General features: G+C 29.1%; 2 protein-coding genes across 5 annotated transcripts; one reads left to right on the top strand and one right to left on the bottom strand.

Annotated features, from left to right (window-relative positions):
* Window positions 1-205: 205 nt before the first annotated feature.
* On the top strand, window positions 206-2,863 carry LOC105249048 (testis-expressed protein 10 homolog). The gene is made up of 5 exons (XM_011254201.3): window positions 206-672; window positions 807-1,980; window positions 2,048-2,279; window positions 2,415-2,569; window positions 2,656-2,863. Exons 1-5 carry the CDS (start codon window positions 469-471, stop codon window positions 2,745-2,747), a joined length of 1,857 nt encoding a protein of 618 aa, XP_011252503.1. The 5' UTR covers window positions 206-468; the 3' UTR covers window positions 2,748-2,863.
* Window positions 2,864-2,978: 115 nt separating this feature from the next.
* LOC105249049 (probable cation-transporting ATPase 13A3) lies at window positions 2,979-15,283 on the bottom strand. 4 transcript variants are annotated; one of them, XM_025408034.1, is made up of 19 exons: window positions 14,591-15,200; window positions 13,083-13,213; window positions 11,206-11,325; window positions 9,889-9,956; window positions 9,588-9,755; window positions 9,239-9,309; window positions 8,035-8,295; window positions 7,675-7,879; window positions 7,300-7,504; window positions 7,100-7,211; window positions 6,831-7,020; window positions 6,474-6,674; window positions 6,061-6,246; window positions 5,611-5,985; window positions 5,312-5,453; window positions 5,062-5,213; window positions 4,727-4,955; window positions 4,545-4,626; window positions 2,980-4,469 (listed from the first exon to the last, which is right to left on the bottom strand). In XM_025408034.1, exons 3-19 carry the CDS (start codon window positions 11,219-11,221, stop codon window positions 3,428-3,430), a joined length of 3,705 nt encoding a protein of 1,234 aa, XP_025263819.1. In that variant the 5' UTR covers window positions 11,222-11,325; window positions 13,083-13,213; window positions 14,591-15,200; the 3' UTR covers window positions 2,980-3,427. The 4 variants fall into 4 exon arrangements, with proteins under 4 accessions (XP_025263818.1, XP_025263821.1, XP_025263819.1 ...); XM_025408033.1 differs by lacking the exon at window positions 13,083-13,213 and having other exon boundaries at window positions 2,979-4,469; window positions 15,104-15,283; XM_025408036.1 differs by lacking the exon at window positions 13,083-13,213 and having other exon boundaries at window positions 2,979-4,469; window positions 14,591-14,715.
* Between the last annotated feature and the right edge of the window lie 990 nt (window positions 15,284-16,273).

Below are 16,273 nucleotides of genomic sequence, written 5' to 3'. Positions count from 1 at the left end.
GGGTCCCTCTCGCGTGGCAAGGGGAGCGTAGCTTCTAACCAATCAGCTTTTGTCACGCTGCCAGCTGATTGGTCACTTCTACGCTCCCTTTGCCCCGCGAGAGTGCGGTCGTTGAACGAATCGTTGTCGCGCAGTGTACACTGCGCGACAACGATTCGTTCCTTGACCCTCTCTCGCGGGGCAAGGGGAGCGTAGAAGTGACCAATTAGCTGGCAGCGTGGCAATGGCTGATTGGTTAGAAGCTACGCTCCCCTTACCTCGCGAGAGGAACCACGGAACGAATCGTTGTCGCGCAGTGTACATTCGATCATGCGACGCGAACAAACCTGTGGTCAAACGTGATACTTCCATACCTATGGCAGAGAGTTTGAAATACTTATCGATTTTATAACCTCAAACGTGTGATTAAATTTTATGGTTTATATACATATATATTGTGATTAATATAATATCTGTCACGCATTTAATATGACTAAAAATCATAAGCATTCGAAACGTTTAAAATCAGAAAAGGCAAAAATAAAATTAAAGAGTAAAAAATCCATCAGCCAACTACCAAAGGGCTTAAACATTACTGATGCATCATTTAAAATAAAGAAAATTTTAATACGTGAACAATTACAACATCGAGATGAAACAGAAGTTCTCAGCACTCACAAACTCAATATTAAAGTATGTAATGAAATGTCTATAACTACTATGTGTTAGATATTATTTAATCTATTTAACGCGCTAGAAATATACAAGTCCGACATTTGTATATCTTTGGATGAACAAAAATTGTATTATTTAACTTATATTTTCAGGATCTCTTGACGCGACTTCGGCATCATAATTCGACAATAAGAGAAGAAACTTTAAGACAACTAAAAGACATCTTGTTACGATATCCTCCGAAAATTCTGCATTCACAATTGAATTCTTTATTACGCGGGGTGGCGGCTTTATCTCTTGATAGAGAGAAAGATGTACGAAGAGATTCGTTACATGCATTGAATTTAATTCTTGGCCCTATCTCAAACGAGCAAATAACACCCTATTGTAATATTTTAATTTCTTATTTAAGCTGTGCCATGACGCATATTGATTCGCGTATAAAAGAGGATTCTTTACTTTTCTTGGATGTACTTATGGAAAATTGTGGTAGTGTATTAGCAAAGGACGGCCATAAAATTTTACCCAATTTTTTGGGAATGATATGTAGATTACATAGTGAAATTAAACCTGGCAGACAATTAACAACGACTTTAAATTCTAAAAGTACAAATATTAAATGGACGATTAAGATCATGAAACGTATGGCAAATGTATTTACCTCTGTAGTAAACTATGAAAAGCATTGTACAAATGTACACTTGAATGCTCCTTTAACAATGCTTATAGAGTCAAAGAGATATACTAAATATGTTCCGATTTATAGCAGTAGTCCAGCTCAAATTTGCAAAATTGATCTTGACAAAGATCTAAGCTCAGAAAAGAGTTATGCAGAAGAAACTTTCTCTATAGAAGAATTCATAAAATATGTAGATTTATTGATGCCATTAATATTTGACATTTGGTTCGAAGTATATCCAAATGAAAGAATTGAAAATTACACAGAAACCATAATTTCCAGTGAAGCGGCTATGTTATTGAAAAGTATCATTGAAATTCTAGACTCTATTATCGAGTACATAGAAATATCGGCTCGCGATGATTATGACGCTGAGCATATAAAATATTGGTTCAAAGATACATTTCATGATGGATATATGAAGAATTTTTTATCGAGATTTCCATACAGCCAAATGAAACCGCCCATTAATGAATCCAGAAAACATCAAGAAGATTTTTCTCAAACTGCATTTACCAAAGGATGTTTAGAACAAAACTTGGCGCTTTCTCGGATTCATGTATGGTTTACATCTCTGAATAATTACAATAAACAGCTTCCTAAGCCTGTTAAAGACCATTGTATTTCTATTATGAAATATTTAAATGGTAAAAATTAATTTTTTATATAATTATCATCTTTCCTGTACAAAATTTTAATATTTCTCTTTTACAGATACAATTGAAAATTGGTGCGATTTATCCGCATTATTACAATTAACTAAACTTCTAAAAACTTTATATTTGAAAGCAAGTTCTGTTTGGTATGCAAACTGTATTGATTTAAGTCATACATTGCAATTGATTATAGAAGCATCTTCTCGGTCATCTAATAGGGAACTACAATCACAATTATCTCTGATTATTGGTGATGTTATGTTAGAATGTAATTTAAATTTGCTACATAGGTAATTATTTTAAATAGAAAATATAGTAAGAATTTAGTTTCTATCATGTTTCTGCAAAAATCTCTTATATTTAATGTGGCATTCTGATGTATAATTAATAAGTTCTCCATTATTTTTTTTTTTTTTGTTTGATAGAGAAGAAATATTCAAAAATTTTGTTACAACTTTACCGAGCTTACTTCTAAGACGAAGCATAGATGATGTCACAATTCGAATGATTAGTCAGATAACTCTACGTTTTAAGGAATGGATACAAAAAGAATTAATAACAAAACACAAGGCTATTATTGGTGAGTAGTTACATGAAAATGATTAAGAATAAATTACATATATATTGTCACATTATAATTAACATATTCATAATTTATTTTTTCAGAAAATGCAAAAAGAATTGATATTATAGGTTCGCACAATGATAAAGAGTCTAGACTTATAATCTGTAATTTATATTACTTTATGGATTCATAAGTTTACTATTAAATAATACTATTAAAACAACTCGATTAATTTGTTTAAATACAAGATGAAATATATATTTTTTAAATAAATCTTAATAAATCTAATGACATTATATGAGAATAATATATCAGGTTCATATATTTTCTATGCACATATCCTACTTTGTACTTTGCATAAGATAATAATATATATAATGTAACTTACAAACATATTAAATATATTGTAGTGTTAAAATGAAACTAATATAAGTAAAAAGAAGAAAAATATTTTTAATAGTAGTTTAAATGTGATCTATGAACGTCTTTTAAAACAAGAGTACATATAAAACCATGTCAATACACATACATACATACATATGTGTGTGTATCGCACCATATGATATTCGAAGAAGATAGCTTGAGCTTTTGGAAAAAAACTTCATATGTATCTTTGTTTTAAAAAAGACATTCATAGACGCGATAACATCTAAACTACCGTTGAAAAAATTTTTCCCTTTTTTATTTATATTTATTTCATTTTAACAAATATATATAAAATATATATTTCGCAATGCGTTCATTTATGCGAATATATAAAGAGTATGCAATGCTCCAATATCATATATCTGCATGTATATATACATTATATTACGTTAATACTGTGAGTTTGATGGTTAGATTAAAAAGTACCTATACTCGAAAATAAACATCTTATATATATGATACTTGATCATGTTCAAAACCAAGATTTTCAACACCGTTTTTCTCGCTGATCTCTTTACGTGGTAACTGGATCGAGTTGCTAAATTCATTCGCCATTCGATTATTCTTAATATTGATCGGACAATGATTGTTGCGTGTAATATTCGTGATATTTTGTTCATTTTCCTTTCGTAAAATAGATGATATTGGAAGCTGTTCTCCGAATTTAGGCCAATTTTCACAATTCTTCAATTCATATTCTATTTTTAAATATCGTTTTTTCGATTTGTTCGGCTTGTGCATTCTTCTCTTTAAAGTATTCTCGATTATGCGCTCTATTATAATGCTTTCGACGAAATAACAAATGAGAAAATTGGCTACAGCGAGCACTAAGATGATGAATCTCCAGTCGTAAATGGGTGGTAACATTAATTGTAACGCACCCTCTATCCATTGTGCCGGATAAACCGTAATATACACGCATATGAGCGTTAATAAACATATAGAAGATATAAATGCACTGTTCGTGTAGATCGGGCGTCTATATGGTTTTCCGCGTGAAAATATAATTGCTATCGTGATGTATTGAAACATAGAAACGCAGTAGACTGAATAGTTTTCGTAACACCCGTATGGATTATCGCTATGAGGTACAAACGGTGTAAACCACGGAAACTGTCGAACAGCATAATATGCTATCACTTGAAAAACCATAATGATGAATATGTGTAGCGTTAGAGATAAAAGGGGTGTAAAGCCTATCAGGCTTGTCATCGGCGTTATTTTGGATAACTTCTTTTTATATGCATGAGTTTTGCCGAAAAAGAAGGCAAAATTAACGATTAAACAAATATCAATAAATAGAAATTGGAAATCTGTTAAATTTGAGTCTATGGAGTATAGTATTATAACGGATAGAAATTCGGTAAGGGAATATGCTATCATAAATTTAAAAATTCCAAACGACGTGACCAAGGCGGCGCGCCCTTCTCGTATGACTTTTGGGACACAGCTTATATCGGATACTTTTGAAGTAAAAGGACTAGCCACGCTGCAAATGAATAACGAAAATGAAAGAAGATAATTTATAGAAAATATCATAGCAAATCACGCATATATTTCTCACCTGGATTCTGCTTCGGAGAGCGATATACCAACATGCGCGGTCCTTAATGCTCCACAATCATTAGCACCATCTCCGCACATGACTATAAAAGCATAGCGTAAAATAGTACAATAATACAATGACGAATATCATTTTTACATTTCCATTCCACCTATATTCTTTTTCTAATTTGATTTACGTACCTACGTAATAACCGAGTCGCATAAGCTCCATAATCAATTGCTGCTTCTGATCGCTATTCATTCTAGCAAATATTGTACCGCGCACGCAAATACGATCTACAAGATCGGGATAATGTTCCCGCAGCACTTGCCATGTTTGGCCCGTTAAGGCAAATCTATAATTACAATTAACCATACCGTGTTCTACATCTTGGATCGTTGGCGTTGCGAACACTTGATCTCGCGAATTCTGTAAAAAAGAATTGAAATATATCATTAATCATCGAAAAAGAATGGAAATAATCGTCGCATTTCGTATCAAAACCGCTCTCTAATTCAAGATTCAATAACTTTACCAATCTTGAAGATTGAGACTGAAGATTGAGATTGAAAAATATCTTTGGGCGATCCTTCTCTTCTCCCATCGAAGTTACATCTACAACCACTTCCTCCATCGAAAGTATTCCACACTCTTTCGCGACACTTATTGCAGTTTGGATATTATCTCCTATATCAAAATATTAAAAATAAAACCTATTAAATTTGATTGTGAATATATAATATCGCGTGAAGAAGAAAAATTTGTAAAATATTATTTTATCAAACCTGTAATCATCACTATGCGTATGTTGGCTTCTTTTAATTCCGTAATCACTGATGCTGTCGGTTGTTTTAATCGGTTTTCCAGAACAACTAGTCCCAAAAACTCCAACTCTCGCTCAACCGCTTCTCGAGATAATTTCGATATCTGGAACATACATACTTATATATGTACATATGTGTGTGTGTGTTATATAATACACACACACACACACACACATATATATACACATATATATTACTCGAGAGATATCCCATCTTTGAGAATTATGCACATTTATGTGCGTTGATACATGATACATTACCTCTGCGCTATTTTCAGAGATCGTTCGACAACCCACAGCTATTACACGGTATCCCTGTCTTGTGTATCGCTCCAAAACAAGAGAAATATCGTTGGGTACGGTTTCCGTTTTGCTTAAATTGATTATCATTTCGGGAGAGCCTTTCGTGTAAGCTTTAAAATCATCCGATCCTAATACACGTACAATCACGGACATTCGTTGTAAAGAACTCAAGAATTGATATTGTTGTATTATACCAATTTCCGAGATCTCTTCATTTATATTTTCTGTAAAATTACTCTCCGGCAACTTTACAATCACTGGTGCTATAGCGTTGTATTTATTTACGTCTATGCAATCCGATTCTTTTAATATCCATTTAGTACTTTCGAACATCTACGAGACGTAATAATATCATTACATTGAGATATCGAGTAGTCATAGAACAAATAGAAATAGAACGAATTTTACCTTTATATCCAAAGGATCTCCGCAAAGTTCTCCATCGATAAGTGTTAAGCTATGACAAACTAGCATCCCTTTGAAAAGAGGATGATCTTTGAGTTTGGATATATTCGTTTCGGCCTCACCGAGGACACCGTTTGTACATGGTACAACACCCCACATATCCAATCCATCCTCGGTTAATGTTCCTGTCTATGGGATCGAAGTGAAAAAAATGAGAGAACTTATGCTATTGTTAACATTGTATACAATATCTATCGATTGCATATCGATCTGCCTTGCACGACAATTACGACATAATCTACTTCTCATTTTCCCATCTCCCCCGTCCCCTTCCCCCCCCCCCCTCTCTCTCTCTCTCTCTCTCTCTCTCTCTCTCTCTGTCTATCTATACATTTATCTACATATTTTTTTCTCACCTTATCAAAACATGCGCAATTTACACTGCCAGAAACATTTATGACTTTATTATTAATGCAATAGATTCGCTCATGTTTCAATCTAGCTTGAGCATACAGCTTTCCTACAGTCATCGCGGCTGGTAATGCCGGTGGTATGACTATCGTGATAATATCTAACGCTTTTATCGTTACATCGCTAGCTATAATTCCTCTCGAAACCTATATAAATTATTATATTTATCATTATATTAATAATTATTGATACCTTTTAATTTTAAGCAAATTAAATAGATAAATATACATGTAAAAGAATTGAAAGAAAAAGGATAAAAAAATATTTATGCACATTCATTCATTTCAAAATAAAAGAATTACCTTGGTTATTACGGTGTATATAACAGCCAATATTGCAATGAATGCCAAAATGCCAATAAATTTATACGAATCTTTATCAAATTTGAAATCTGCTGGAGGTGGATATAATATAGCGGCGATTAAACCACCTCTGTTAGTTAGAAAACCAGTTCTGATCACTCTTGCCAGAGCTGGTCGATCTCCGTGATATCTACGTGTAAATCATTTATTAGTTATCGTGTATTCAATATATTATAGTCGTTTTATTGAGAATTAAAAAAATAGTATACTTAGTTTGTATTATAGTGGTACCACTGTATAATGTATGATGCGTAAACTCTTTAGCATCGTATAATACGTGACGAGATGGTAATGATGTTTTTCTTACTGGTACAGACTCGCCTAAAGTTGTTAAAATGATAAATTTCTACTTGTATATAAAAGAAAAGGAGAGCTTATTAGGAGAGGAAGATGTATTTGTTAATTTTACCTGTTAGCATGGATTCGTTTAGTATGCATTGTCCCGTTAATAAGACTGCGTCGCATATGAGAGTCGCTTGATGCTTTGGTAATTCTATGACATCACCGGGCACTAATTCCTTGCTAGAAATATTCTCAAAAATGCCAGTATTTCGAAGTACGCGTACATGCACATTCTCTGAAGATGCAATAGTACCCCGTAAATTCAATTGATTCTAAAAGTCAACGATGATTGTATAATTTTGTGTGTTATACGAGATGTAATGTTATACATAATGTTTTCTGTTCTTATACGTTACACACACACAAACATATATATATATATATATATATATATGTGTGTGTGTGTGTGTGTGTGTGTGTGTGTGTGTGTGTACACACATACCTTTCGTGTTTGAATTATTGTGCTTGTTATGCCAAATAGTGACATTAATATTATCGCAATAGTGTAATAATAATAACCTTCTGCAAGCCATAGAGCCACGGTAAATACTTGAAAAATATAAAATGGATTTAAAACTTCCAACAATAATAATACACCGATACTCTGAAGTTCTATAACGATGTCATTATTTCCGTATACAATGCGCCTGTAATTAAAGTGGGACATTCTTGAAAATAGCTCCATTTTCAATTATCAAATGAACGTATGTACATTAACAAATGTTAAATAAAATTAAAGTAAATTACAATAAATTAAACTAATTAATTAAATTAAGCATTCAACGTTATCTAAAAAAATCACCTAAGCAATTGCTCTTCCTTGGACAGACCATTACTACATGAGAGATGAAAATTGGAACACAATGTACCATTATCAAGTCCTACGAGTCTCGAAAATGCATGTTTTGTAGCGTCCCAGATATAACATTTCTTTTTGCACCAGAAAGCTTTATATTCATAAATTTCACAACATGTGCCGTTTTCCAAATTGATTTTCAATTTCTTGTCCTTGATTTTCTCTACAAGATCTTGATCAATAATAGTGGCCGCAAAACTTTGCGCACTAAAAGTGCATAGCAATAGAATTAACAAGTTTTCTTTAATTGGCATTTCATTCTATATTAAGAAAGAGAAATAGATAATTTAAAAGGGAAACAATATTTTATCAATGAGGGCACAAAAATGCATTTTGCATGAAATTGAATTTCTATTACGCACACCTCTATATATAAAGAAATTTGTCAAATTTTAATCAATTGTATTCTCTCTCTAGATAATATATTATATGTATATTATAACATGTATATGTATATAATATTATCGTATTAATATATATATAATATTATCGTATTTTAATGATCATACACACAAAATGATTCATAAATGCACAGAGGGTGAATAAGACACACTAAAATAATTACAAAATATTATTTGAACGTTGATTGCATGTACATACTATAGTTTTTGAATTACAGAAGATTAAAGAAATGATCAAGTATTTGACTTTTATTTCAATACACGCTATAGTACTCCTTAATGAGTTCTTTGCTCTGTCGAAAATACCAAGTGTTATTCTAATAGTATCGAATCCATGTCGTATCTCTGTTTTGCAGATCATTGTGTAATACGACGAAATTTTAAATAACCTTAAAAATCCCTTCTGATGAGTAGATTTAAATAAAAAAATCACGGTAGCCATGCTATAAGTGCACTTACATTAGCTTACATGCTATCCATCATCTAAGGAAAAATTGTTTAAAATGTTTGAATTGCAAAGATCGCTCATTAAGTCGACTATTTTATTTATTCTTTTATAAAACTCAAAAACTGTAATATATGAGATTTATATTCAAATAATATTTTTACTTATTTTGCATATACATACATGCATTCATTTTTTAAGTTTACCGCACATATATTTATGAATCACTTATACTACATTATATTATTCTTTTAATCACGTATACTACATTATATTATACTTTTTAATATCATATTGATCTTACCTTAGATCTTTAGTAGAAATTTTTTTAACATCTCGTACAAAGTATGATTTGTATTCTCCTTGATAGTCATCCTATGTTTATTTGTTATTATCATTATTATTATTAATATTCTCTCTCTCTCTCTCTCTCTCTCTCTCTCTCTCTCTCTCTCTCTCTCTCTCTCTCTCTCTCGCTCTCTCTCCCTCTCTCTCCCTTCTCATCCTCCTATTATTACTATTATTATTATTATTTTTACTGTTACATTATTTATAAAAATTTTATTACAAAAATTCAATTGGTAATAGTGATTATGACAATGATTATTTATAGTTACTAATATATTATAATAATAATAAATGAGAAAACTTACTATTACAAGTATTTTTGTTGCACGATTTAAAGTACATTTTCGATGAGTTGCATACAAATGCAGTCGAGGATACCAATGAAATAATAATCTGATCCATCCAATAGATAATATGTACAATACATATGTTATAATAGTTTTCAATAAACTCTTCTCAAACCCATAAATATACTAAAATAAATATACTAAATAAATATACTAAAATAAATATACTAAAATAACGTATTGCATATGCAATAAAAACAATTCAATAATTAGCACCAACAATAAATTTAATGCTTATAAAGGAGATAGCAGTATATACCAGATATTCATTTTGATCAGAGTGAATTTTCTGCCATAAAACATCCGACTTTGCGTTGTTCTTCACTTCTAAAAATGAAATAAACTAATAATATTATACTTGAAATATATTTCAACGTTTTGAAATGAAAAATCTATATCCCACAATGATATGCGAGATATTTTGCTTTATCTACTTTGATAGAATAATAAATAAATTTAAATATTACATCCACTACAAAATATATGAAATATGTACTACAATGTAGAGATGTTATATAACAATAATAAAACAGAATAAAATAATCAGAAAGATGAAAACAATTATAGAATTAAATTATTATAGAATACAATAAAATGAAATATATAACTTAAAAGAATAAAATCTAAGAATAAAGAATGTACTCTCTTCACGCCATTATAAATTTCGCCGATAAAAATGTTTTTCAGAAATACATGTCATAAATAAAGATACAGGTGTAACTGTCATACATAAGCGATAATATGTAAACATTATTTGTCTGTCAATTTGTTTGTTATTAATATTTAATATTCATAAATTACGAATATTTATTTTGTTATCTTATTTATGAATATTTGTTATATATATATATATATATATATATATATATATATATGTATGTATATACAGAGTGTTTTATTTTAACTTCTCCAGGCAAATATTTCGGAAAATAATGAAAATTTGAAAAAATTCTTTTTCAAATTTTGTCTGAAAAAATGTTTCAGACAAAAGTTGTATGGTTTCGAGGAGGACATAAGATGGTGCTATTAGTTTGAACTTGCAGAATCATCTGAAAGTCACGTGAAGGTCACCTACAATTTTTTAAACGAAACTGCCTACTTTTTATTACACATTCTTGTAGCTTATCTCGAGAGCTTTTCAGAACACTATAATTAAGTTAGTTTTCATTAAATACCTTCCGAGTTATGAGGCTTGAAATAATTTCTTAATTTTACATAAACCATAAAATATTTAGAAAAATATTCATTTTTCGTTTATCTTACTTTAATACTTTTATATACAAAATAATGAGAGAAATCAATTGGTGTAAAGAAAACACATAATTATTTAAAAAAAATGTAATTGTTAATTGCAAATTACATATTTTTTCTTCAAAACAACTATGTGTTTTCTCTCTCTCTCTCTCTCTCTCTCTATATATATATATATATATATATATATATATATATATATATGTTTCAATATATCCTAATGATTTATCATAAAAATGTACCGTGTAATACAAAATATAAAATGATCCAGTGCGAAATTACTTACGCAATAATTTATTGATTACCATTCTATTTTTATACTTACCATTAGCATCGATCATAACTTCAATTTTGTTTGATTGTAAAATTGTGCTGTAGTTTTGGCAGTTCCTCTTCTTGCGATCCACTGATTTATCACTCAGATTTTTGTAGCGAACAATCGTACCTGAAATATCGCTTATTATTTTAACATTTACCAGTTTTTATATGTAAAATTTTTTTGTATAAATTTTTCATTAAATATGTTACATAACAAATTCCGTGATTATACATATACATATACATATACATATACATATACATATACATATACATATACATATATATATATATATATATATATATATATATATATATATTCAAATATGTCTTATATTAAGGCCGCTATCGTCAATTTATAGATGAAAATTATTTTTATAAATATTATTATTATTTAAAAATGCTATATAAATTATAAATATATGTATATATGTGTTTGTATATGTGCACTTTATACACAAACGCTGATTTTGCAATAATTTACTAATTTATCATTTCTAATCTATCCTTTCGTAAAGTCAATCACGCGTTTACTTATAATAATTTTCGCAACAACTCGTACCAGCTATGTATAGCACAGTTATATTACAGACTAGTATTACTGGTATTTTGCGTCAACTAGTAAAAAAAATTGATACATGTATAATTCATACAAAATATCCCGGCCTTTCCACGTTTCCTTTCACTCATGGATTTTTTAAAATAAATTTATCCTTATCTAAAGTGAAGAAATCTACAATGCAATTCTCGATTCGCAATCGATAATTTTATCGAATTTTGTAATAATAGAATAAAAAAACTATAATAGAAAGTTAGAAGATTAAAAAGTATTTAAAAATAAATTTTAAAATCACTTAAAGAAAACGCAGTTTATCGAAACGAAATGTTAGATTAACGTTTATGTTTATTTAATTACTGTATTTTACTAAAGAGGTACCGAATTGGACCAGAACATCTAATTTTTATTTGGATTTTTAATGGATATTAAAGGTTTTTAAAAAAAAACTGCGCTTTAATTAACTGCTGTTCTTTAAAGATTGTGAATAGCCATTCTCTAACTTTTTGATACATGTATAGTTATACATATATTTGGTATATTTTGTATTTTATTTTATGGAACTAACTATGATTTGAATATAAAATATATTATAATTTTTTTATTTATATAATCACTTAAATTTATACATCTTAAAGATCTAAGTTTAATATTTTAAGTAATTATGTGTAGAATATTTTATTCTTTTCACATAATTATTGATTATTTCAAAAATGTTTCATATTTTACTGTTGTAAAAAATCAACACAATTTTGTGGTCAACATAATTTTGTTTTAAATGGCAACATTTTTATGATTTTGAATTTTTTTTGCCTTTTTATAAATTAGAATGTATTTTACTTTCTCATATAAATTAATTTTTTCATCAATAATTTATAAAATATTTCATAAATTATTTTAACTAGTAACATAAGAAATATAATATCTTATAAAATATATAATTTACTTTTATACAAAAAAGAAAATTGATAAATTAATATAAATAAATAAATAATTGCATTTAAAAAAAGATCTGCAATTGTATCTTATAAGTACAATGTCGCACTTGTATAAAATTCTCAATCTTATTCCTATTTATTACTCTGTAAATATTTAGTAGTAATATTTAATATCACAACATGATAAAATATATAAATTATAAAATATCTTCATATTATTAATTTTATATTCACTACTTTTATATGTAGAATGATAAGAATAAAAATTTTAACTTTCAAAATATTTTAATTTTAATGTAAAGACGAATACATAATTCCATTTTTTAAGAAATAGAAATCATATTGACGAATACATAATCCCATTTTTTAAGAAATAGAAATCATACTGACACTCTCGAAATTGTCTTCATGTTTGAAACAAATTCACACTAAGCACAAGATGTCTTTCTTGCGAAATAGGACAAATTTCATTTCAGATATTATTTTTAATAAATAGTTTCCCAGATAATCGTGTGCAGACACTAAAATGAAACAATCAATGTATATGTGTGTCATATATAATGTGTGTTTATCATGTATAATTAATATATCTATAATATGTGTACATATGTGTATATATGTGTATATGCCCATATTCTGAATCCTCTTTTATCTATAAAAAGACTTTAAAAATGATTTAGAAGCCTTCCAATTGGCCACGAGCCACTTTTAGAGACACATTTATCGATAATAGAGGATTCAGAACATGGGCCATAAATATATATATATATATATAATTGTATCTGTACGTACGTTAATAGACAATATTAATTGTGTTAATATTATATATGTACTATTAAAATATCGCAATATTAAAATATAAATATCCCGAAAGATATTACTGCTAAATATATTGCAATTGGTTTTTGTGATATGCATTGTATAATAAACATTAAGAAATATATCAAATGCAGATGCATAATAAATATATTTTTATAAATAATAATGCATACAGTTAAGAAAATATCTGAAGACCAAAAAAAATATATAGCAAATGTTAACAATTTATTTAAACAAAATTATTATATTCGTATGCGTCGATGTTTGTATTTTGATAACCGATTATATATGTACAAATACATAATCAAATAGAGATTTTATCGATTTATCCGTCATAAAGAAAAATGTTCAAAACTAAAGTGGAATGCCAGTTGTATAATTAGCTTGCTTGGAAAAAAAATGCACGACTGTTACAACAACGGTGCGGTTATTGGCAATAATATCGAGTCATAGTAGTATTGTAGTCGTAATATTAGTCATAGCACAGAATCTCGTTAAATGTTTCCTTGAATATATAAATGTGTGTTGCCGATAAAGTATGACATGAATAAACAGGTAAAGATATGATTAATATTTAATAAATGTATTAATAATAATATTGATGATGCATAAATTTAACTTTTTTATTTACCATCTATTTCGAATACCAAGATGAAAAAGCGACATTCGGAATTTGCATAATGCCTTTCGTAATACGAAATAATTTTTTATTTGTTCTTTCGTCTAGTTATTTCACACACAACGATATGAATAATGTTTAATAATTGTACTAATAATATTGACGCATAAATCTCACTTTTTGTTTATTATCTATCAGCATTTGTTTCGAATATCAATATGCAAAAGTGACAAGCTCGAAATTTACATAACGCCTTTCGTGAAATAATTTTTTGTTTGTCCTTTCATCTAGCTGCTTCACATATAATGATGATATGAATAATAATTATTATTATTGTTATTATCTCATTATAATTATATGTATATATCGAAGCAAATACAATAATAATAATAACAATAATAATAATATTGATAATAATAATACTAATAATAATAATAATTACAATATTGGAAATACGTACAAATGCGATGCTTTTCGAGTAATTTTGAATCTCTTTGACGCTTTTTCCTTTCCTTGGTAGCAGCAAGAACAGGTGATTTCGCGCACAGACAAATGTCGCCAATTTCGGGAAATGTGCACGCGCACTTTCATTTGCAAAATGCGTTGGTCGATTCAAACCAGTTCGCCAAATTTTCACGGTTTTCAAAATTTATAAATTCCGCGTGACATCCTCCGTTCACGCGTCGTTGAAAAATTGAAAACACAGGTAAACCGTGCATAAGTATTCGCGCGTACTTTGCGTCAAATGCGGGCGAGGCCAACTCGGCACAGATTTACAGAATGATTTGTCTGTCGTTGAAATTGCTTGAAATTTGAGCAATCAACGAATGGAATTGCAAGGCGGAAGCAACGAGAGTGCTTCGTTATCGTTTGCGGCACAAGGTCAACGAGTGAACTTTGGATGCGCCCGTTTGGTCGGCGTTTATAAAGTTTACAGCGAGATGTATCGTTGTATTACAAGTAACTAACTTACTTAATTGGTCCGTTAATAATTTTTTAACTTGCTCTTTTTCTTCGTTGATCCGCCGCTTGTCCTGCGTGTGAAGCGCACCAAACTGCACTGCAACTGCAACGTCACATTTTACGTCGACCGACGAAGTGGAGCTGTGCGCGCGACACATGTTTCGTTGACGTTGTTAACTCGAATCTCCCCCGCTCTATACCACATGGATGAAGTACAGCCACTCACCCCTTCTTTCTTCGTCTTTCAACTTTTGTCAAACTTTCGCAACAAATATTTAATAACAGAATACTCACGATTCCGATAATGGAATTATAATAAGATAATCGAAACCCAATGACGGAAACGGAAATATCAAATAAGCCTAAACGTGATAGCTAATCTAACGAGAAATTCTGATTAATTTTAAACCTTTTTAAGTAAAAAAAATATCAAGAGATATAATAAGAGTGATATCAATATTATCGGATTAATCCGTGATAATTTTAAAAGTTATTTAATATAGTTGAATGCGAATGAAATATTTTCCGCACAATCGTTATTGATATTTCTTGGAATCAATGGCTTTAAAATAAACAACAAAATAGAACGATAAAAATAATTCGAAAATTATGTAACACATATATACTACAAAAGTTTCTAATGTGTCAATCAAAATTTTATGTAATTGCAGTTGATCAACAATTTTGAGTCATATATTAAAATAAAATATAAAACAGATAGCCATATTAATAATAAAATATATACATTTATTATACATTCATATTTTTTGCATTATATGATAAAATTAATACATTTATAATCGAGTACTGAAATCAAATTACACTCTACATTTACACTCGATGTTACACAATAATTGTAAAATAAATCAAGATGAGATTTCGCTAAGTTATGTGCGATAACAGAGACAAATCGTATATATTTATATTTATAATTTTTTTATAAAAGTATAATATATCAGAATCTATACACATATACGCATACACACACACGCGCGCGCGCATGCACACGCACATAATATCATAGACTAATACATTAAAAAATTGCGTGAAAATAAAAATAAAATTATACAAAAATCTATATAGAATTTAATTTTCATTATATATATATATATATATATATATATATATATATATATATACATTTTAATATTAAAATTGTTTTATTTTAATATTAAAGTAC

The sequence above is a fragment of the Camponotus floridanus genome, unplaced genomic scaffold (genome assembly GCF_003227725.1).
Source record: "Camponotus floridanus strain SB8 unplaced genomic scaffold, Cflo_v7.5 scaffold2, whole genome shotgun sequence".
NCBI classification, from domain to species: Eukaryota; Metazoa; Arthropoda; class Insecta; order Hymenoptera; family Formicidae; genus Camponotus; species Camponotus floridanus.
Note: the sequence above shows the minus strand (reverse complement) of the source record. Positions and strands in the feature narration are given on the sequence as shown.

Coding starts and splice junctions, on each gene's coding strand:
- LOC105249049 (XM_025408033.1), bottom strand. CDS start 15,251: ATGTGTCGCGCGCACAGCTCCACTTCGTCGGTCGACGTAAAATGTGAC. Junction 11,326..15,103: donor ATTATTAACGGACCAATTAA/GTAAGTTAGTTA, acceptor GCGATATTTCAG/GTACGATTGTTCGCTACAAA. Junction 6,675..6,830: donor TATACACCGTAATAACCAAG/GTAATTCTTTTA, acceptor TAATTTATATAG/GTTTCGAGAGGAATTATAGC.
- LOC105249048 (XM_011254201.3), top strand. CDS start 469: ATGACTAAAAATCATAAGCATTCGAAACGTTTAAAATCAGAAAAGGCA. Junction 673..806: donor CTCACAAACTCAATATTAAA/GTATGTAATGAA, acceptor TTATATTTTCAG/GATCTCTTGACGCGACTTCG. Junction 1,981..2,047: donor TATTATGAAATATTTAAATG/GTAAAAATTAAT, acceptor TCTCTTTTACAG/ATACAATTGAAAATTGGTGC.